Here is a 22,006-nt window from a genome sequence, read left to right as displayed (position 1 = left end):
ATCAAGGTTGTATTTTAGTAGCGGAACCGGTTCCCATTTTGTAATTATCTCCCCAAACAAAATTATTTTGGTACCAAATGTATATATATACACAAACTAAAATACTGAGCTCAGATATGAAAACCAAACACTAAGTTCAAATATGCAGATGGATCACAGTTACACTTATTCAAGACAATATCTCAATTTTAGCATTGCACCTTTGGACTGCTTGCAGCTCAGCCAGGTAGAGGTACTGCTGGATCCCCCTGACAAAACAGGTCAGTGCGCGCTGGAGCCCAGTTGGCACCTGCCCCCCTGCTGCCCTAGCAAGCTGGACTGGGCAAGGCTTTTGTATGCGTCTCATCTGAGGTGCTACAACTGTTATCCCAAAACAGGATTCTTTACCCGGTGTGCATACAAAAGAGCCAAATTTAGTACACCGAGATGAGACACAGCCTATCACAGAGTTGCTCAAGTCTGGATGTTGGAATAAAACTAGCATGGTAGAAAGAAAAGTAACAACTGTTACACACAAAATCTTATCATCACATTCACACAGTAAAAAACTGAATTACTCACGTTCTTCTGTATAATCACAAAATGCATATTTTGAGTCAACAGATTCTCATGATTCTGTGAACTTACTATATCATAAAACAGGCAAAGACTTATTAAACTGTAATATGCTTAAGCAGATACCTACAAAGAAAACAGGTTAATAAGGCAAACATCTTGCAGACCTCAGTAAGTTTTCTATGACTCGTGTGTTATCAGTTAATTCTCAGCTTGTTGAAGTTCAAAGCATTCCACTTGTAAAGCTGTCTGAAATTATTTAATGATCTCTTGTAGAGTTTTATTTTTGTCCTGCTCTTCTGGCTTTAAAAACAACATTAATTGCGACAAAGTGTTATACTTCAAGGTTCTATTCTCTGGCCACTTTTCCCATACATCTAACTTACACAGCAACCACCACTGATTATAATAATTCACAAGATCTTCCTTCCTCATATTTCCAAGTGCTTTCCTATGTTCTAAAACACCTCCCCAAATGTAATTTAGCATTTGACGGGTGGGCTCACCATGGAGACCCGAGTCACTAACTGTGGCCCGTAATTGTGACAGCAGCTTCCAATCTAGGGCAGTGATGGTGGCGTTCAGGCCACCAGCAGTGGGAGAATATGTCACTGGGAAGGCAACGGCCAGGGCCTCAGCCGCCTCTCTGTCCCCTGACATCCACGCTTGATTGGAAATCTCTTGCCACAACTTCTGCTGTTCGCTCACCATCCGCTCTGCATCGCCCCTCGTATCAGTGTCTTTAGAGTCTATAGGCGCGCGAGCCTTCCCCTCCCCTCTCGGGGGGAGATGACCAGTGCTCCTCGCTCGGTTGACCGGGAGACAGCATAGGAGGCGCAGAAGGAACTGAACTGGCGAATGAACCCAACGGCAGGAAAACAACGTTGGTGGCAGGGGGCAACGGGCATGACGAGGCAAAAGCCGAACCCTCTCCAGTGGCTGCATTAGTGGCCGATGGGGAAGTTAGGGCTGCTGAGGCGGCATGGGCAGCCTTTTGCTCCGCATGATATTGCTTTAAGGCATTTGTTACCACCCGCCAGGGCCGTCCCAACTTCCTAGCTGCCTTTTCCTCCTCGATAGCTGCATTCCACAATTTTTCTCCAAAGCGACACCACTCCTCTACATCAAAAACCTCATTAGGATCCTTAAAACAACCCTTGGCTACTCCATATGTGAGCAACCCTGCTAACTCCTTGTCTAAATCAATATCCTTAAGCTGACGCTTCTGTAAGAAGCACTTAAACAAATCATAAGCCGCTTGTCTATCCATACCTTCTTACCTCAGCGCGCTGTTGCAGCCCTTGCAAGACGTCGGCGGCTTTAGCGGCGGAACCCTTCCTCAAGGTCGTTCCGGGCACGGAGTCCGGCTCTTCTGCCTCTTGTGCTGCTTCGAGACTGCTGTCCCTTACTCGCTGGACCGTGCTCAACCGCGGCTGCAGGGCTTTCTTTTTTTGTCCCTGTTCGGGCGCCATTTGTCGCATTTGCCGCAGCGAGGGAAGACGCAAACACTTAATATAAGTATCAGCAAGCTCCAACTTTATTACAGAGCAGTTCACTTTTATACGTGTTCCAATAATTATGCCTAAATAATTCTGCTAACTGTATTAGATTTACATGACCCCTACTATCTAACCGTCCCTCCACAATTGTTTGTCTAGAGCTTGTTTTCCTTTTTTTAAACAGCAAAAGTATATAGCTTTTTTTTCTAAAAATCTCAGGAACTATGAAGGCCATATAAGGACTACAAAATATACGTTGAATGGTAATCATGTAATTTTTCTATTGTAGAGGAAGATGAGATCTAGGAATAGAATGGGAAACTAGGCAACTCACAAGTTTTCCGTGACACACTGAATTACAGAAATAGGAGTTTTATTCCTGGCTCACTTCTCAATATTTCTGTGGTTGCATATGAGGTGGTAGGGGACATCTAGTGAGAGAGATTTTTTTTCTTTTTCTTCGTTTGGGGAAAAAAGTATTCAGGGCAGTTCCATTTAAAATTGTCTGGACTCTTACAGAGAGCATACTTTTGATTCCTGATCAGTAGAAATTTTCTTCCCATCTTAGTTATGAGGGCAGCAGATTTGATACATACAAAGCAGAAACAGAGCTTGTATTGTGTAAACCTAACACATAAGTCTAATTATTATTTGTGAAGTACCTCATGGTTCATGACAGATTTTGATTTTGGTAAAATGTGCAATCATTTGAGGTTTTATCTACGCTTATGAAATTGAATGTTATAAATATGGAATTATTCTTGTGGCCCATTGAGCAGAGGTCTTTAACAAGTTAAAGTATGCCACTGGAAATGTAAATACACTGTTGTACCTTTTTAATAATGGTGTCTCTGCTTCTGCTTAAATGACTTTATTTCAGAGAATATTTTTGGGGAGCAATTTATCTTCTGAATCAGAATGAAAACTTCAACACAGGGATGTTCCATGTGGCTTTCTGTCTTATTCTGGTTTATACTATGACAAATAGAAAAATGAAAAACAACCTTAGACTGCTTTTAGTTTTGATGTTGAGATAGCCTTGCCTGAGAGACTTACTGTTTCTCAAATTTTCTTTCACAGTCTTGGCCAATAAGCCATTCATCTTTATTGAAAAAATACTTCCTTTTGGCGAAGTTAGCTCTAAAGTTTTATATCAGAAACATCTGTAATATATTAACTTGTATATTTATTTAGTTTTGATATCATAAAAGGTGATGCAAGATTTCTAAATTCAACAAAATCAATGTGTAAAATCTTTACCTTAAAATAAGGGGTATTTTTAATTGCTTAATCTACAAAGGAGCTAATGCTAAATTCTTTCCATGTGTAATCATACTTACTAAAATGCAAGTGAAAACTTAGCTTTATATTTGTTTGTACTATTTGCATTATTGTCATTATTGTGTGCCTCTGTGTATGATCAGCTAAACACATACAAGATGCTTAAATTCTCCAAAGTACTGATAATAACTCATGGCTGCGTGTCCCTTAAATTTTTTAATTGTTTTTATGAAAAAGTTTTATCATCGTAGCACCACATGTTATCTGGAGCATGAATGTAATTAAGAAATAAGACATCCTCCTTCAGCCTATGATCCTTTCTTACTCCCTTAACCGTAAAAACAGTTATTTGTGTCTTTTCCCAGGAACTACAGAATGAAGCATAACTGTAAAAAAAAAAAACCACACCAAAAAACCACCAAACCGAAAAACCAGCTTTTTTTACTAATTCAGGTGTACATTTTAAAAATCCAAGAACTGAAGTTCCACTTATTTTATTGCAAAGAGAGTGCTTTTATTTTCTTGAAAGCTGTATAATGCTGGCTGAAATTTAATGGTGTTTTTTTTAATTCTGCTAAAAATTAATAAATTACTCAAGTTTCTTAGGTTGCAAGAAGCAGCATCGTTGCGTGAGTTTTAGAATCAGTGAAATTAACTATTATGTACTGTAAAGTAAATCAGAGATGCAAACTGCCCTAAAAACAAGCATTAATCTGACAAAGGATAGTATTCCAGACATTCATTAGATCTGCCTCTTCATTAGAACAGATTTTGTGAGAAACTAGACATTTTTTAAAGACATGTTTCCACTTAAACATTGGAGGATGACTTATGGTAGTAAGCAATTGAAAAATCTTGTTTGTTTAATTTCAGTAGTTAATCTTAAACCAAAAGACGAAATACAGATGTCAAAAACAACCAACCAAAGAACAAACCCCCCAAAAAAACCCAAAAAACCAAAACCAACAAAACAACAGCCTGCAGATATGTGCAGGCAGTGCTCAAACACTCTTGGTAGTAATGATTTTGTGTTTTCAAAGTTGATGGGTGATTCTCGTCATTATCAAATTGTAAAGTGCATTTACTTAAGTTACTTTCAAAATACTGCTGATTTGTCAACTTCTGTTATGATTTTCTCCTGAAACTTTGCCTGTATCTCTGCAAATGTGTCAACTGTGTATGACACAAGAACACCTTTCTCTAGCTTAAGGAGCGGATAGAGCTTCTAGAAGGAAATTTGACTGGAAAGTGTAGATAGGAATAGCGGCAAATCAGTTAATGAAGTGCTTCAGGATTTTTTACATAGTAATTGATTGCATTGACATTTGGACATGATGCTTGGAGTCTGCTGTTAACCCAAGAAAATTTGCATTAAGAAAGTGGGGAAAAAAAAGTGAAAAGAGACAACTGCATGATGATGATGAATCACTGGGAGGGTGGGAGGATGGGCAGGAATCAAGTTTCCATGCTTTTGAGGACAAACATGAGTGAGGCAATCAAAAGGAAGCAGCTTAACAGTGTGTACAGTGTGTATCCTCTATTGCTATCACATGTGTTGGTAGAAAATGGAAGTAGCTGGCAAAGTCCTGAATACTTACTAAGTCAAGACTAGCATAATGCCATTAAAGTCAGTATTATATTTTGTCTTATATTACATTTTTATATTGACAAAGATCCTTATGTAGGTTTGAACCAATAAGTGTTCTTTTGCTGATATTAACCTACTTAGTTTTGGTATTTGCAGCTTTAAACTATTGCACTTTTCCCATGTGTAAACTGTCTATATATTAAAATTTTCCTGATCCGAACATACTGGGAAACCTTTTCTTTCAGTTTGGGAATAAATTCTTAGTTTGTGGATAAGCAGAAGAATGAACATAAGTTTTACTAGATTCTTATTTGACATCAGGGACTGAGATGTGAAATTTTAAATTTAATGTGGTAGTCTTTAGTAGCAGACTTAGGGCTAGCAATTGTAAATTATTTATTCCTTGTTCTGTTCAGCTTTTGATATATTTTTTTTTAATCTTTATGCCTTTATGCAAAATTGGACAGCCTCTGTAAGTCATGGGGTTAGGAGCTGTAAATGGTACGAAATTTTAAAAGAACAAATGCAAGACTCAGCACCTGTGATGGAGTGACACCAAGCACAGGTGTAAACTGGGAGAGCAGTGTCTGTGGAGCAGCCCTGCAGAAGGGGCCCTGGGGTGCTGGCTGACAGCAGCTCAGTGTGAGTCAGCAGTGTGTGCCCTGGCAGCCCAGAGGCAAACCCCGTCCTGGGGGCATCAAACACAGCACAGCCAGCGCTCAGGAGAGGGGACTGTCCCCTGGATTCAGCCTTGGTGTGGCCTCACCCAGAGAGCTGTGTGAGGTTCTGGGACCCACGATTCAAGGAAGATGTGAAGGTACTTGAATGAGTTCAGAGGAGGGCAGCACAGCTGGTGGAAGGGCTGTAAGGCATGTCCTGTGAGGAGTAGCTGAGGACTCTGGGTTTGTCTAGTTTGGAGAAAAGGAGGCTGAGAGGTGACCTCATTGCTCTCTACAGCTTCCTGAGGAGGGGAAGTGGAGAGGGAGATGCTGGTATCTTCTCCCTGGGATCCAGTGACGGGACACCTCGGAATGGCTCAAAGCTGTGCCAGGAAAGGTTTAGACTGGACATTAGGAAGCATTTATTTACTGAGAAGTTAGACAAATACTGGAAGAGGCTTCCTAGAGAGGTGATTGATGCCCCAAGCCTGACAGTGTTTAAGAGGCATTTGGGCAATGGCCTTAATAACCTACTTTACCTTTTGGCCAGTCCTGAAGTGGTTAGGCACTTGGACTAGCTGATTGTTGTAGGCACCTTCCAACTGGAAATATTCTATTCAGAAAAAAAAGTATATTTAATTGCAAGATGGCTGACACATGGTAATTAAATTTCAGAGGGCTTTCTCTTGGCTTGCAACTAATTTTTTGAACGTTGTAAATATTTCTAGGACTTTCTGAAGTGTGTTAAGTTCAGTGTGTTTATCATGTAACACCCTTCCTGTAGAGCTTAACAAACTGAATATATTAAAATGATCTCTGATTGTGACACCACTCTTTCTACATCATAGTGTGTTCTTTTGCCAGCTGCTTTTTCATTTAGCTCTGTGCTGCTTCGTTTTGGTTGGTTTGCTAAGTTTTTCAAGAATGTTTAAGACTAATTCAGTGTAAGTTTGCTTTTATTACTGCAATATGAAAAGGTGCTAAAATAGTTTATTACGATGATGTATTTCTGTATAGGAAAAATGTAGGATGGCTGTAGTTCATACTTCTTCTGTGAGTTTTGTGCTAGCATGATATTGTCTCTTGCAGAAGAAATTCCTGGTAAAAAGCAGTAAATTTAAAGTCTGCTACATGTGGATCTTTTTACGTAAATATCAGGAAAATATTTCTTTGATTTGTTGAAAAGTAAATGAGCATTGAAAAAGATTAATTGATTATGAGATCTCAATTATTTGAGTGGAAGCGTGCATTAAAAAAAAGTACTTACTTAAACAGGCAGAGATCACAACAAATTTTGATTGAAACCAGGACAAAAGGACCATAAATCCAGCTTAATCATGGCTTTTCTGTTTTCGGTCTTAATGAAACTTTTGTGTAAGAATAATTTACTTTCAACTAGTTTGCATTAAACCGTTTCCATGACTCTAAAGAAAGTAAGTTTTAAGTTTAGATTTTAAGCCCTCATATTAACTGTCTTGACAAAAATGTATCTTTCTGCTTTAAGATAGATTAGACCTTAATGTTCTATCTATACAGAAACTGTAATTTTTTTTTTTAAATATATTGAGCTAGAACTTTTCCTCTGGAGTTTTATATTTTTATTTCTTCATTTGCAAAATAAAAAAGTAGATTTTTGAAACGTGGTGTTTTTGTTTGTTTCTGAATACTTCATTAAATTTGACTTTAACAAAGTGAGAGTGCAACCTGAAAGTAGTGTAACCAAAGTAAGAGTGCTCCAGTTTATAGTAGTTACTCCTAATTAGAAGAGTCTTTATTTGAAATATAATTAACAATTGGATGTGAACTGGAAAAGAATGCATATTGTCAAATTACATTAGCTCTGCATTTCTGCTTAAGGTGAACATAATTTTTTTTTATCCTTTAGATAAAGTGTAATATATCCTTTCTGAATCAATATTCAGACTATTCTATACTAAAGTGGTTTTCTTTTATTAGACTGAATAATTATTTTTAATACTGAAATTTTCTGCATTTATTAGGTTGGTGCAAAAGCAATTGCAGTTTTGGACCATGAATTTTAAATCATTATAACTAGGCTCAAACACATTGTTATTAATCAGAATAAGAATCATTACAGGCAACACATTTTTGCCAACAAGAAGTGAGTTTGTTCATTCCTGCAGCACAAAAATCTGTGCTTCGGGAGTCGATGAACTCTTGGAAAGCAATTTCTGCCTTCTGGTGTGGAAGCATTTTCCGTGCAAAAAGTTGTCGAGATGCTCGAAGAAGTGGTAGTTGCTTGGTGAGAGGTCAACTGAATATGGCAGATGAAGCAAAACTTCGGTAGCCCAATTAATTCGGCTTTTGAAGCATTGGTTGTGCGACGTGTGGTTGGGTGTTACCATGAAGAATCAGGCTCTTTCAGTTGACCAATGCCGGCTGCAGGCATTGCAGTTTTTGGTGAGCAGACTTCTCACATGTGATGGTTTTGCTGGGATTCAGAAAGCTGTAGTGGATCAGACTGGCAGCAGACCACCAAACAGTGACCATGACTTTTTTTGGTGCAAGTTTGGTTTTGGGAAGTGCTTTGGAGGTTCTTCTCCATCCATCCACTGAGCTGGTCTTTGCTGGTTCTCATATACAATCCGCCTTTTGTTGCACATCACAATCCGATTGAGAAATGGTTTGTTTGTGTTGCATAGAATAAAAGAAAATGACACTTCAAAATGATTATTTTTTTTAAATTTTTGGTCAGCTCATAAGGCACCCGCCTATCGAGCTTTTTCATCTTTCCAATTTGCTTCAAATACTGAACGACGGTGGAAGGGTCAATGTTAAGTTCTTCAGCAACTTGTCGTGTATTTGTCGGAGGTTTGGCTTCAATGATTGCTCTCAATTGATTGTTGTCAACTTCTGATGGCCGACCACTGTGCTCCTCATTTTCAAGGCTCTTGTCCCCTTTGTGAAACTTCTGGAACCACCACTGCACCATATGTTCGTTAGCAGTTCCTGGGCCAAATGCATTGTTGATGTTGCAAGTTGTCTCCACTGCTTTATGACCCATTTTGAATGTGAATAAGAAAATCACTTCAAAATGTAGCTACTCCTACATTTATACAGTCCTAAAATTAGTGAAATGAGTGAAAATGTGTTTGACACCCCTGCATTAGTGGCTCTTAATTTTCTCCTCAATCTGAAGGTGTACGATGCTGCTAGTAAGGATTTTTGTACAGTTGTTTTACATAAAGTAGTGTGATGGAGAGCTTGATGACTTGAAAGAAGAGATAACACATTGAGAGAAGGTTTAGGGAGTGTTGGGGTATGTGTGTTGGGATTAGGGCTTGGGCTGGGATGATGATTTGTTGGTATATGCTACAGTCCTCCTGATGTGAGAGACGAGGATACCTAGTGAAAGTTATCAGGAAGACTAGCTTGTCGATGTGTACATCTTCATTTTCAGCTAGTTAATTTCTGCTTAGATAAGACCAAAAAAAAATCCACTTTTTTTTTTAAATCCGTGTTTTCTGTTATCAAACTAGAAAGCCTTTTCTAAACATAAAAATATATTCCACATATTTATATGTTTAGGAAATAAAACATTTAAACTGTGTGAAAAGAAACTCCTGGAGATTTTAGCACGTTGAACTGTCCACAGCATATTAAGAAAATGCTTTACTTAAGTTTCTGTAGGGAGTGGGAAGAAGGCAGGTCTCTTAAGACTGTAGAAAGAAACTTAAATTTCTTATTTTCTTTTTGTTAGGTTGGCTGAAGACTTTTGATGATTATTTCAGAGATCAGACACAGCATATCTTAAATAACATGGTTATAAAACTGCAAGAAGACAACCGAAGGAAATTCATGTGGTCTGAGATTTCTTACTTCTCAAAATGGTGGGATGGAATAGATAGCCAAAAAAAGGATGCCGTTAAAAGGTTTGGACACTGAACTATTTCTTATCTTCCACGTGGCATGGTCTGAGACTTTGTGTATCTGACTACACTGTAAACTTGAGATTTCACTGCTTGCGATGTGGAATTCCTAGAATAATTGACTGCTTGAGTTCTGATTTTTTGGAGGCTGCTTTTTTTTTTTCCTTTCCAGTTACAAGATAAAAATATGTTTAGAGAAGAGAATCCAAATTACTGAGTTGCTGAAAAAAATGACTGAAAGTTTCATTGTACAACCATGAAAATGTCATTCAAATTTTAATGGGGTTGTGATTATAAACTTCATTTGAAGTCACATTGACGTTTTGGCAATGGAATAAAAATCATCTTTCATATTAGCTAGTTATATAGGGTAATTTTTATTCAGTTGCAACAGAATTATGAAATGAGATTTTTTTTGTTCTTAAATATGTGTAGTTTTTATAAATATGCAGCTGCTTAAATCGTAAAGTAGTACGTATTCTACACTCTTGATCTTAGTTATTTTAAAAATCATAACTCAAAATGTGATACAGAAATAAAAGGTTTGCCTAGATATTAAGACAAGAAAGTGTGCTGCTTAGATAAACTTGAAGTAAGGATCTAGTTTGGAGTTTTCAAAAACGTGTGTTTTGTTTTGTGTGTGTTTTGTTTTGTGTGTGTTTTGGTTTTTACTTCGCTTTAAGACAAGATCCAACAGTTCTTGGCTCTTCTCTGTGATGCCCTCCTTCTCATGCCCCTTTTCAGGATGCATGAGTTGCATCTTGAAGGCTATGAGAATCTCACAGCTGCAAAGATTAGGTAGTGCAGGAAATCTTGGGAATGACACAGAAAGCTACCAATTGAAAATTCATGTACTATGCATGAGTATTACAACACAACTGTTGCTTTTTGAGATTAAAAAGATCCCTTGGAGCAAAATAAACAGTACATGATAAGTCACTAGGGAACTATGTCCTTTCTTGAGAGGAGACAGGTATTGCTTAAACTGCAAGCTGCAAGACTTACAGAAGCTACACTGGAGATTATTTTTGCTGTGTGGTTTTCATTACTCTTATGGATATTATCTGTAATGTGACTAAGTTTTAATAAGTTTACTGTATTTCTTTCTTGAATTCATTAAACGTTTATATGGCAGTGTACAATGTAAGTGCTAAAATTAAATTATTGAACTGTAGGCACTACCTGATGCTGGAATCATTGACATCTTAATAGAGAGACTGGATCATCCAGTGATCAGTTTCAAGAATGCATTTTAATGATTGAGGTGGCCTGAAGCCTTTATAGATATAAAAAACTTAGAAGCTCTATCAGCTCTCTAAAACAATAAAATGAACGGTAGATCAAAGGTGGGGAGGTGTTCATAGTGCTTGAAATGTGCAATGTCTATGCATCTTGCTCAATTGGCCTCCAGTACTGTGGCGCATACGCTTTTATTTTTGTAATCTATGCAGGAAATAGCCTTCATCCTGATTTAAAAAAAAGTCAAATATTATGGCACATGCAGTAGAACTAGTAGTTTTAGTCACACAGAGACATTAAAAATTTCACTGTTCATCTATTCATTATTTCCCTGTTAAATTAAAGAAATATAGTCAAGTGATGGAAATAGCACAAGCGATTTATATTTTGGCGTCTTGTCCCTGGTAAATATTGGATATTTGGAAACTGATTTTTATGAGTGTATTTTTATATGTAAGATTTTTAACACAGTTTACATATTTTTCAGGTTAATGAAAGATGGACAATTTGAAATAGTAACTGGAGGATGGGTCATGCCTGATGAAGCCTCTACTCATTATTTTGCTTTAATTGACCAACTGATAGAAGGACATCAATGGCTAGAAAAGAACCTTGGTATGTAGCTTGATCTAAAATTTAGGTGTGTTAATACATTAAGTCAATTAGAAAATGCTTTTTTGTGTTGCTGAGGTGCTTAGAAGGCTCTCTTTACTGTGCTTTCCAGAAGCATTAAATCAGACCACTTACTAGAAGCTGTAGGACTGAGTATAGTATTTGCCATTACTGTTTGCAGTTAGAAGTTCTTGGATGAAGTGTATTTAAATGATTTTATGCTGTAATATTTTGTCTCAATCAATGAAAGGTGTGCATAGAATATTATCGTAATAAAATATAACACTAGATAATGCTCAGTTGTAGGTCCCATGTCTCTGGTATCACAAACAGTTTCAGATTTTCATTTCTGTCTTTTGAAAATCATGACAAAGGCCTTAAAATGACTTAAAATTGATATTCCTTTCCTGTGTTTTAATTTATACTCCAGGCTGTGTATTCATTAGGGTCTCATATGTAAGACTTTCAAAAAATAAATATGAAATTTAGTAGCAGGTCTTGTAGAAATAGTAGTTATAAAACCTAAACCCATTGTAATGTTAGAATTTTTTATATTTAAAAAAAAAAAGGCCAACTCATTCTCTTTTGCGACTTTGAGGAATTATTGACTGCAGTAACATTGGCTGAACTGTTCTGATGGCTTTGGGAGTGTTTGTTTCCTTCTATAAGTACAGATAATGTTCCATAAGTAGAGAGAACCCTTTTTATATAGAAAATATTTGTACAGTGATTTTAATAGTAAGTTAATATGGCTTAATCCAGTTAACTGAAATTATTTTGAAAAGCACTTTTACTATGTTTTTCTTAAATTAAAGTTTCCATAAACAAAGCTTGACATATTTAAAAGATGGGGCAAGAGAAGGCCTAGTAAAAGTTAATGCATTCCCTGCCGTTTTTTTGGTAAGACAGTAAAAACGTGGCTAAGGAACCATGTTGTAGAATCAGTTAAATAAGAGTTAGATACAGCTTCTTTACTTGCTAGTGTGAAGTTCAGTGAAAACATGTTAATCAACATGATTCTAATGATTTCCAACCAAATAAATCAAAAGAAAAGTTAGTTCCAAATCCAACAAAGGTTAACATTATTTAAATTAAAGTGAAAATTTAACAAGCTACAACATCAATCTCCCTCTATTCATTTTCTTTTAGCTTTCCTTTCCAATTGTAACATCTGTCAACTAAAAGTGAAAAAGCAGATGTATTTAATTATGATTCTATGTAAAGATGTTTGAGACATAATTGAAATATTGTAATGATGTAGAGTACTAATCTCAGGTTTTTTATGCAGTTACACAGAATGCCTTGCCTCTAACACATGATTGGTTTTGTTTTGTTTTTAATAATTTATCTCTTTAATTCTAGCTTGTTAATTCCAGGATGTGTTCTGCAGGAGGCTTAATGCTCAGCTGTATATTTTAATTTATCATCTTGGAAATTTTATCTTTAGTGCTCTGATCTGAATTACATTAGTATAGCTTTTTTGAGTGAAAAGTATAACTTTCTTCCCTTTTTACTGTTTTATTTGTAAACAGGAGTAAAACCAAAGTCTGGCTGGGCAGTTGATCCTTTTGGGCATTCACCAACAATGGCCTATCTTCTGAAACGCACAGGATTTTCCAATATGCTCATACAGAGAGTTCATTACTCGGTTAAAAAACATTTTGCAACACAAAAGACCCTAGAATTCTTTTGGAGACAGAACTGGGGTACGTGTTTTTCCTTTATGTCAATTTGTTCTGTTAATTTACACAGTTAAAAATATGGAGAGTACTTGAAGAAATACTATGGAAATCTTTACAGAACAGGTTATTTTAAAAAGTTAGTGTGAGCTTGAAAATTTTAGACTTGTACTTCTGTTAAAAATAATTTTAATCTAGGTTAAGTTTCGGATTTTTTTTTTTTAGGTAGCAGAAAGTGAATGTGCGTGCCTGTGTGTTAGGAAAGGCATTAAATATAAAAACTGTATTATTGCCACTGTTCCTCTGATCTCCCAGTTTCTTCGCTTTCATTTTTGCTTTCACTTCCGCTTATTTCCCTTCTCCCACATTCCTTACAAGTATATAGAAAAAAAAGTAAATGGGGTGGAATATTCTTTTTCCTTTCCTCACTTCTTTTTCTTCTTCCTACTCCTACTGTGTGGAAATAAAGTGGAGGAGAATGAACATTTCTCTCAGAGAAAAGAAAAAAAGTGAAAATCTGAAGGTGGAGAGATCTGTCTTATGTTCTTACTAAGGAAAAAAATTCAAGCAACCAGTTTTCCTCAGCTGATGTGACAAGTTAGTGTCATTATTTACAGTAGCAGTCTGTGGACTTGAAATTTGTAGGTTATCTTTAGTAAGAAAAATAGTTTAAAAATATTTCACCATTTTAACTTGCAATGAAATTATCATCTAAAACTTTATTTATAGAATAAATACAAATGCTTTTTGGATATTTTTTATACAATATAGAATATGAAAGTTTTCTTAGCTAATGTAGTGTTTACACCTTAGCAAACTGTTTTGCCTGTAAATGAATGCACTTTTCTATATGAATATTTTGTTTTGCTTTGTATTGTACCGGCTTTCTAATAAGCCATGTGATGAACGTATGTGTAGTTGAGGTTTTGGTCTTTCTGGTTTTTGCAGTAAGGTAGTGTATCACCACTTTATCAATACAGGGTCAAACAAACATATTTAGTGCTTACTATTTAAAGGTGGTGGTGATTTTGAACTTCTGCTGTGTTTTTAATCAGAAGTTGTAGGAAGGAGGGTATTCAGAGAAAGAAATCTGCTGCACAAGTAAACTTGACTTGAGGAAAGCATACCACTGTAAAATAATTTGTAAGAAACTGATGCTTTGGAGATTTTTCTTTGAGTGTTGGTATATGCCACTCAGTGTACAGAATACTTAATTGACAGGCCTTTTTCTTGAACAGTTGCATACTTAAATCGCGTGTATGATTTGCTCTAGTGTTTGGGCTTCAAAAGAAGGCTTTTCAAAACAGATCACATATCAAAGGTCACTGCACGCTCATCTGGGATAATATGTCGATGACGTGCCTGAGATAAAGAGAACTCCTGTAGTTGAAAAGTAAATGCATATACTTATGTAATATTACCTTTTTTAGTAATAAGTAAGGAGAAGTAAAATAGGCGTTTTTAAACAAAGGTTCTGGATTGGAACTGTGACGACTTACAATGTTAAGGTTTTGAAAAGTGTTTTCATATGTATTGTTGGCATAATTAGAATCCAGATTCTGTGGCACATCTACAGCATTCTTCCTTTTTTTTTTTCAGCGTGAAATTACTTTCAAGTTTTTAGTGCTGGAAATAGGTAACCAGCATTTAGGGGTTTTACCAGGTAAATAAACTTGATGTTCTCTTAAGTTCTATGAGAACTTCAGGTTCTCTTTAAAGTTGAATTTTGAAAGACCTTCTATTGAGACTTGGCAAAATACGTGTAGATCTCTGCTACTAGTGGGTTAGACTTCAGGGAATGGACTGACTACATGGAGAAGTTAGGATTGCAAAGATGGTCTCTGAAGTGCATACAACTCTAATTTTACGTATAAGAACACATAATTATCTACAAGCACATACTGTTAATATATTGAAGCTATGTGATCAAGAAATTAAGATATTGCTAAAGCCAACCAATTCAAATGTTGTGCTAATGAGGTAATGACAGCAGGGCGGTGGTTTTTGGTTTATGGTTTTGGTGGGTTGTTGGTTGTTGGTAGTTTTGGTTTGTTTGGTTTGTTTTTGGTTTTGTGGTTTTTGTTTTTTTGGTTTTTTTGGTTGTTTGGTTGTTTTGTTGTTCTTGGTTGGTTGGTTGGGTTTTGTTCATTCAAAAGTGTGAAATACATGTTTTGTTGACCTCTAAAATTCTGGAAATCATGAGATTTATCTGGGTTACAAAACCCTAATATTTTGTTCCTATCTTTGGCAATCAGCTGGTGCTGAACATTCCAATCTTGGTTGCATCTCTGTTTTTAGCCTCTTTATATGTAAGATGGATACAAAGTTAGACTCCAGGTATAGATAGTCAAAGCAAGGAATTGTCTTAATCTGATGTTTTTCTTAAAATTCTTGGATTAAGAACATGGAACTGATTTAGTTTTGGCAAATCTGAAAAGGTTTATTTTAAAGGTGTGCTCTATGTATTTAATTCCAGATCTGGGATCCAGTACAGATATCCTTTGTCATATGATGCCTTTTTATAGCTATGATATTCCTCATACTTGTGGTCCAGATCCAAAAGTCTGCTGCCAGTTTGATTTCAAACGTCTTCCTGGAGGAAGAGTAAGCTGTCCATGGAGAGTTCCACCAGAAGCTATTCATGCTGGAAATGTTCAACACAGGTACAGTTTTTGCATATTCTGCAAGAGAATAACTTAAAAAAATAGAAAATTTGTGGTGTTCAAAGGTGTCTAGCATAGCTTGCTGAATTTATACGGTTTTAAAAAAAATCAACTTGTAGGAAAATAATACCTATTACTTCATGTTTGCTCTTAAGTTCAGAACATAATTGATAGTGAAATTTGAAGATAGGTTAAAATTAATGAAAATGCATTATGTTTTTTTCTTTTCCATTCATGGTACATGAGTCTATTATGATCTCTGAATGGTAGACAGAACATAGTCATCTGTTTGGTTATAGTCACGTTACTGGTTTACTGTATTTTTTTGCAAATTTTGTGAATACACGGTGATCAGTCTCCTTCCAGTGGAAGACTTCAGGGACAGCATGGTGTAGTATGCTGTAACTGCAAATGGTGAGATTTTTCTATGGTATATCCTTGCAAAAGTTGGCAATCTGTAGCCTAGGTTTCCTGAAGTGGACACGTAGAGTCAATCTGAATCCTGTCTTACATGTCCAGAGGGAGCAGGGAGAATCACATTAACCTCAATTTTATTTTTCAAATAGAAATACTGAGTTGTTTTGCCATGGATAAGAATCAAGCTTACAGTTTTAGAAAACTACTTTTCAGTTTTTAGAGGAGGGGGAAGAAAACGAACCAAAAAAAGCACACCAACAAAAATCCAACACAAAACCAAAAAACATGAAAGGGAAAAAGATTGTATTCTGGCGTCCTGTTACTATTTCCAGGCCTTCAAACCATCCCCAAGTTCAAGAGTTTGAAATGTAAATAGGTGTTTAAAATTGTTGCAAATTGCTGAGTATAGCAACTGTATTAAGGATAGCATGGTGACTTTTTGGTTCTAGTCCTGATGCTGAAGTTTTGAAGTGATGATGTGATGGTGATGCATGGGTTGTCTACATGTCAAGTCTGCATGTCCTTTTTGAGAATGAATTTTGCCGAACATCTTGAAAACTTCACTTTGTCACTAAAATTCAGTTACAAAATTTTATCAAAGTTAAAACCAAAATAAAAATAATTTATCGCAATTGTCATATTTTAAAGTAGAAATTGGAATGATGACAGGAAAAAGTAATTTTCTTTAAAAGTAGGAAAATGAATGCTGGAGGTGATACGAGAACAGTTGAGCTAATAGAAGAATCATTATGACACACCTAGTGCTTATGAAATGTGAAGAAAAGCTCATGTGTCTTTAAATCAAAGTTGTAAAAAGAAAAATCTTGAATATGTATCCTAATTATCAGAAACAAATATTTGTAGAAGAGTAAAAGCTTGTTTAACAAGTACCTGGAACATATAGGCTATAAATACATTGTAGAGAGCCTGTTCAGAATGTTTTTTAAGGTTTTTGGTTTTTAATTAGATCTTAATTTATCCTTGTACTTCCAAGATACAACCTTTGCATATCGGTCTAAATTAGACCCTGTAAAAGAAATGGTTCTTTCACTACTTCATATGAAATTGAAGAATAAAAGAAATGTGGTGGGTATGTCATGAACATATGATCAAGTTGAAGAGATCATCCTCTCAAAGTGGTCTCTGAAATGTGATCTTTTGCTTCAGCTTTTGGTAGATAAAAAGTGTTTCAGTGTTGAACAGGGAGTTGAAACAGCACTGTGGTAGGTAATACCTAAGGGAAAAGTAAAACTAACACAGGGTTTTTGGGTTGGCAGTGTCGATTATTTACGTTTGGAACAGTGAAAGGAACAGGAACTATACTTTTGAGACTGTAGTTTCAAATAAATCCACTAAAACATAGGAAGTAGTGTTTAGCTGGAGAATGCCAAAAACACTGCTTATACTGTACCAAAAATAAAATACTGGAGTATTGTAGGCAACCCAAAACTTCTCTGGTCTGACCTCTGTGACAGCTCAAGTTTTACAGTTATGATGAGGAGATGTATGAATTCCAGAAATAATTGGAAAATCTGTGTTTACATCATAAGCCTTCCAAGGTTAAAGGTTTGTAGCACACTAATTAATCTGTCTCTTATCCCTGCTTTGTTTTACAAAACTGGAAAACTACAGAAGATCCACGCTACATGGATCTGAAAAAAGTATTTGATACACACTTGTTTAATTTAGAGGCAAGGTTTAGGTCACTGACATTTTTTCAATGCTAAAGATGCAACAAAATTAATAAAACACAGATCTTGAATACTCAGCTGGGGCTGTTGCTTTTGATTTCAATACTATTAATGCCATACAATATACTGAAGAGATATTGAATTGAAAATTTAGGGCTAGTAACTGTTGGGTTTATCATTGCCTTGCAACTTGCATCATGGTTTGGTAGGAAGGAATGAAACAGCAGCCTAATTAAGAGCCTGTACTTGTTTAATTACACTTCATAACAGCTTAGGTTATAAAGATTGCTGTTGCACTTGCCCTGGTTTGCAGCTGCATCACCAGCTGGTTTTGTTTCTTTTTTTTTTTTTTTTTGTCTCTCTCCCCACGTATGGAAACAGGAAAGAATCTGTACTATAAGTTACATGAAAATGGAAAATGGACTTTCCTCTTCATCCCCTACTGTTCAAGAGACCAGTTTTACCCTTCAGCTTTTTTCTCTTTATGGTTGGCCACATTACACAACATGTAACTGGCATTCAGAATTATATTGCTGATGTAACTTTAATGTTTATGATTGTGAACCTCTAGGATCTAGGATCTGGGATTGCCATCTTAGAAAGTACCCATCTCCTCTACAAAAATACTTCAGCAGAAAATTGCCAATCCACCAAATGGTTCTGTTTTCTAGTTGAGATAATTGAGCAAAGAGTGAGTCCCTAATGCTTCATATGCTGTATGGGCGAAGTAGTAGAGACTGCAAAGCTATGACTACTGTCAAACCTGTCACATAGGATTTACTTGTAGCTGCTACAAAATTTCTTGTGATTCCCACAGACTCTGGGTTTCTACTGCACCTTCTCCTATGACATAGAAAGGGGCAAAACCAGCCACGTTAATTGTTTCAATATGTATTAATATTAGACAAATACTTGGAATTTTTGCCTTAAAAGAACACACTTCTGATATGATGGGGTTTTCTTCTTTTGTGAAAAGTCTTAGGCATTCGATGATAATAGGAAAGCTCCCCAAAGAAGGGTGAAAAATATTCTTGATACTGTTACTGACAACATTGCTATGCTTCAGTGTTGCCTCCTAAGAGTGCAGTTAGGGTTGCTCTGGCTATTGTACATAATGCATCTTCTGTACAATTCCAAGAACTTTTGATTGTATAAAACCAAAATCTGATATGCTATATCCATATTCATGGTGCTACAAAAAGTTTATCATGACCGATCTCTTTGGTTTTCAAATTTTCATTCAGATAGGCAGGACAAACATGTATCAAAATGTATGTAATGTCTTGCTGGGGAACCAGAAAGGGAAAACGTTGGTGAGGCTCAGTGGAATCTGCTTGGTTTAGGTTTGTGGTTGGGTGTTGTTTGGTTGGTTGTTGGTTTTGGTGTTTTTTGGGTTTTTTGTTTGTTTGTTTTTTCTCCAGAAGTATTTCTCATCTTCAGCAAATTCTCTCTGGGGCTTTTTGCTGGCTCTTTCTCACTCCTGTATGAGATAGTGATTTAGGAAGCTGTTTGAGAAAAACTGAAGAGGATATACCTGACTTGAGACATCTGGTTTGCAATGGAGGAAGATCCTGCTGCCCCCTTAAAAACACCTAATAATCCAACAGTTATGAGTACTTTGAAAAAAGGGAGAACAGCAGCACTGATTAATTTTGCAGTAGATTTGGAAAGAAGCTAGAGGAGGAGTTTGAACAGAGATGTCAAATGCAAATATCCTGTTAACTGTAACCTTTCCTGAAGTCCTGTATTTTTCAAGAGACTCTAAAACGAAGTATTTTTTGAACCATAGACTGCATGTGGAAGATTTGAGTTAGGCTGGCGTCTTAGAAGGTAGAATACAAAGTCATGTGTTGTGCCAGTTGTTCTCTTAGGTGTGTGGAGAGGAGGTCTTGATGTTTAAATTCACAACCTGGTGAAAGTAATGGAAAATATTGTTTCAAGCATAAATATTTGGTAATCTGAACTATAAATCAAACTACAGACAAGAGAGGTAGGGAAGCCACTAGTTGGGTCTATTCTGGTCTCAGCAGAACTATGTAGATCCTTAACTAAAGATGTTGTTGTGCCCCATTTCTTACTCCAGAATAGTCAGATCTTGTATTTACCCAATACTTAAATAATCTGATAAACAAATAAACCCTGACTTGCTGGTCAAAGAAATATGAATTTCAAATATATTGGACTAGATTAAATTCTGACATTAATGTTTATGTAACAAATCTTCAGGAGTATGAGTTGAAAGTAGATTTTGGTACACCATCTATTAAAAAGATTTAGGAAAAAAAAGCACTCACTGGAATCTGGATTGTACTGCTGTTTTCTCTTTAAAATTTTGTAATTTGTATTACTGTTTTCTAAAATATGTTACTATGGTTTATAATCCCTGGCTAAATGATTTCCATAACTTTAATTAGAGAGCATCAATATCGGAAGAATTTGATAGTGACTGTGGTTTGGGGGGCGGGGGGGAGGAAGTAGACCTTTTTAGTTACCCATACATGGGGTTCGTAACTTTTGATATGTTGCTGCCATGTGACAGAACCGATATTTTAGGTGTCAAAGAGTTAGTAGGTGCCAAAGGATAATTGTACCGTGTTTTTTCCATGTGTGCATGTGCTTTTTTTTTTTTTTTTTTTTTTTAAGGCCAAAAGCCAAAAAGCAGTGGGTTTAAATTTTCAGGACATGTACTTAAGAGGGCTGGCTCTAAGACAGGTGAGAAGCTGGCTGAAGGGGGAACAGTGATTCTTAGCTGTGAACTTCCTCCAGTTTGTTTGTTTGGTTTTTTTTGTTTGCTTGTTTGTTTGTTTGTTTTGGGGTTTTTTTGCAAGGCTGGAGTTCCTCAAAGATGAATTTATGGGCAATTTTTCTGTCAAGGACATGAAGATATGAAGTGAAGTATCCAAGGGAATTACCAGAGGGGATGAGAAGAGCTTGCTTATTATTGTAAATAAGGGCTGGAGAGGATTAGTATTGTTTTCTAAATATAAAGCAGGTAAACATAATTTAAACTGAAGGTTAGTTTTGGCACAGGAACAAATTGATGCAGACTGACATACTGTTTGAGATAGAGCTTGTTAAGCTTATTGGAGAATTTAATTAGCATAGTGTTTGCAACAATAGTAGTTTCAGTGTGGTGTCCCATTGCGGGGGAGTTGCATCCAGCCTTATGTTACTGACTGAGATAGCAGAGTTTTGTATGTCTCGTTTAGGGTCACCAAATTGCACAACTTGATATCCAAGAAATGTTTCGTCACATTCTGACCTTTATTCTTCTGATTTCTTAATTACATTATTTTTTCTTCTCTCAAGGGCTTGGATGATTTTAGATCAATACAGAAAGAAGTCAAAGCTTTTCCGCACTAAAGTTCTGTTGGCTCCGCTAGGGGATGATTTTCGCTATACTGAGAGCTCAGAATGGGATCAGCAGTACCAGAATTATCAGAAGCTGTTTGATTATATGAATTCTCATCCTGAGTGGCATGTTAAGGTAAATACAAGACTTTTTCTGGTTTGGAGAGAAAACAATATTTCTCTGTATTTTGAGATTCTTCATGGAAAAAAGTTATGGTATGGAGTTTTGTTTGGTTTATTTTTTTTTTAACTGTGGAGCTTTATATATTATTTAACAGCAGGTTGTTTTGTCTTGGCAGATTATGGTTTTTTACCTTTACCTCCTCCTCTTCCTCCAAAGCAAAAACTTTGCTATTAATAATATCTATTTGAAAACTATAAATAGTATCCAAACTAGATTATTTTACAGAACTTCTGTTAGGTTTGTTTGTTTTGTTAGTACTTTCGTCTTCACAGGCTTCAGGCACTCGCTCACAGGCTTTGTTGTTTAAAACTGTTGCATTTTCTTATTAGAAGTTCAAGCAAAAATTGTTGCTTTGCTTGGGTTCTCTTGGTTTTATGTCCCAAAACAAACATACAAACAAAAAATCTTAAGAGGTGCCGTTGCTGGCACATGTTGAATACAGTAAAATGTAGTAGGTTGCCCTGGCTACAAAAGGAATGAATATACTAATACAATTATCAGATGAGCTATAACTTTGTTTGAGTGTTAATATACATTTCATACCATCTAATATATAAGCTGAGTACTTTAGGGACTTCTTGTACTATAGATGTTCTCTGTACTCTCATCTGTACTCTGTACTTTCATCATCTTTTGACCTACTCTGTAAAGGGCTGTTACTGCTTTATTTGGGCATTTTTTAAAATGACCAGACGATA

General features: G+C 36.1%; 1 protein-coding gene across 2 annotated transcripts in view; it reads left to right on the top strand.

The window, feature by feature from the left end:
• Positions 1-22,006, top strand: part of MAN2A1 (mannosidase alpha class 2A member 1) — a 121,816-nt gene that overhangs the window by 33,112 nt on the left and 66,698 nt on the right. For both annotated transcript variants that reach the window (XM_065657020.1, XM_065657019.1), the window contains exons 4-8: positions 9,304-9,475; positions 11,199-11,326; positions 12,856-13,029; positions 15,479-15,665; positions 21,083-21,260. In XM_065657020.1, coding sequence (XP_065513092.1) covers positions 9,304-9,475; positions 11,199-11,326; positions 12,856-13,029; positions 15,479-15,665; positions 21,083-21,260 — 839 coding nt within the window. The remainder of the gene's footprint in view (positions 1-9,303; positions 9,476-11,198; positions 11,327-12,855; positions 13,030-15,478; positions 15,666-21,082; positions 21,261-22,006) is intronic.

The sequence above is a fragment of the Caloenas nicobarica genome, chromosome Z, assembly GCF_036013445.1.
Source record: "Caloenas nicobarica isolate bCalNic1 chromosome Z, bCalNic1.hap1, whole genome shotgun sequence".
NCBI classification, from domain to species: Eukaryota; Metazoa; Chordata; class Aves; order Columbiformes; family Columbidae; genus Caloenas; species Caloenas nicobarica.
This window is presented reverse-complemented; position numbering and strand designations above follow the sequence as displayed.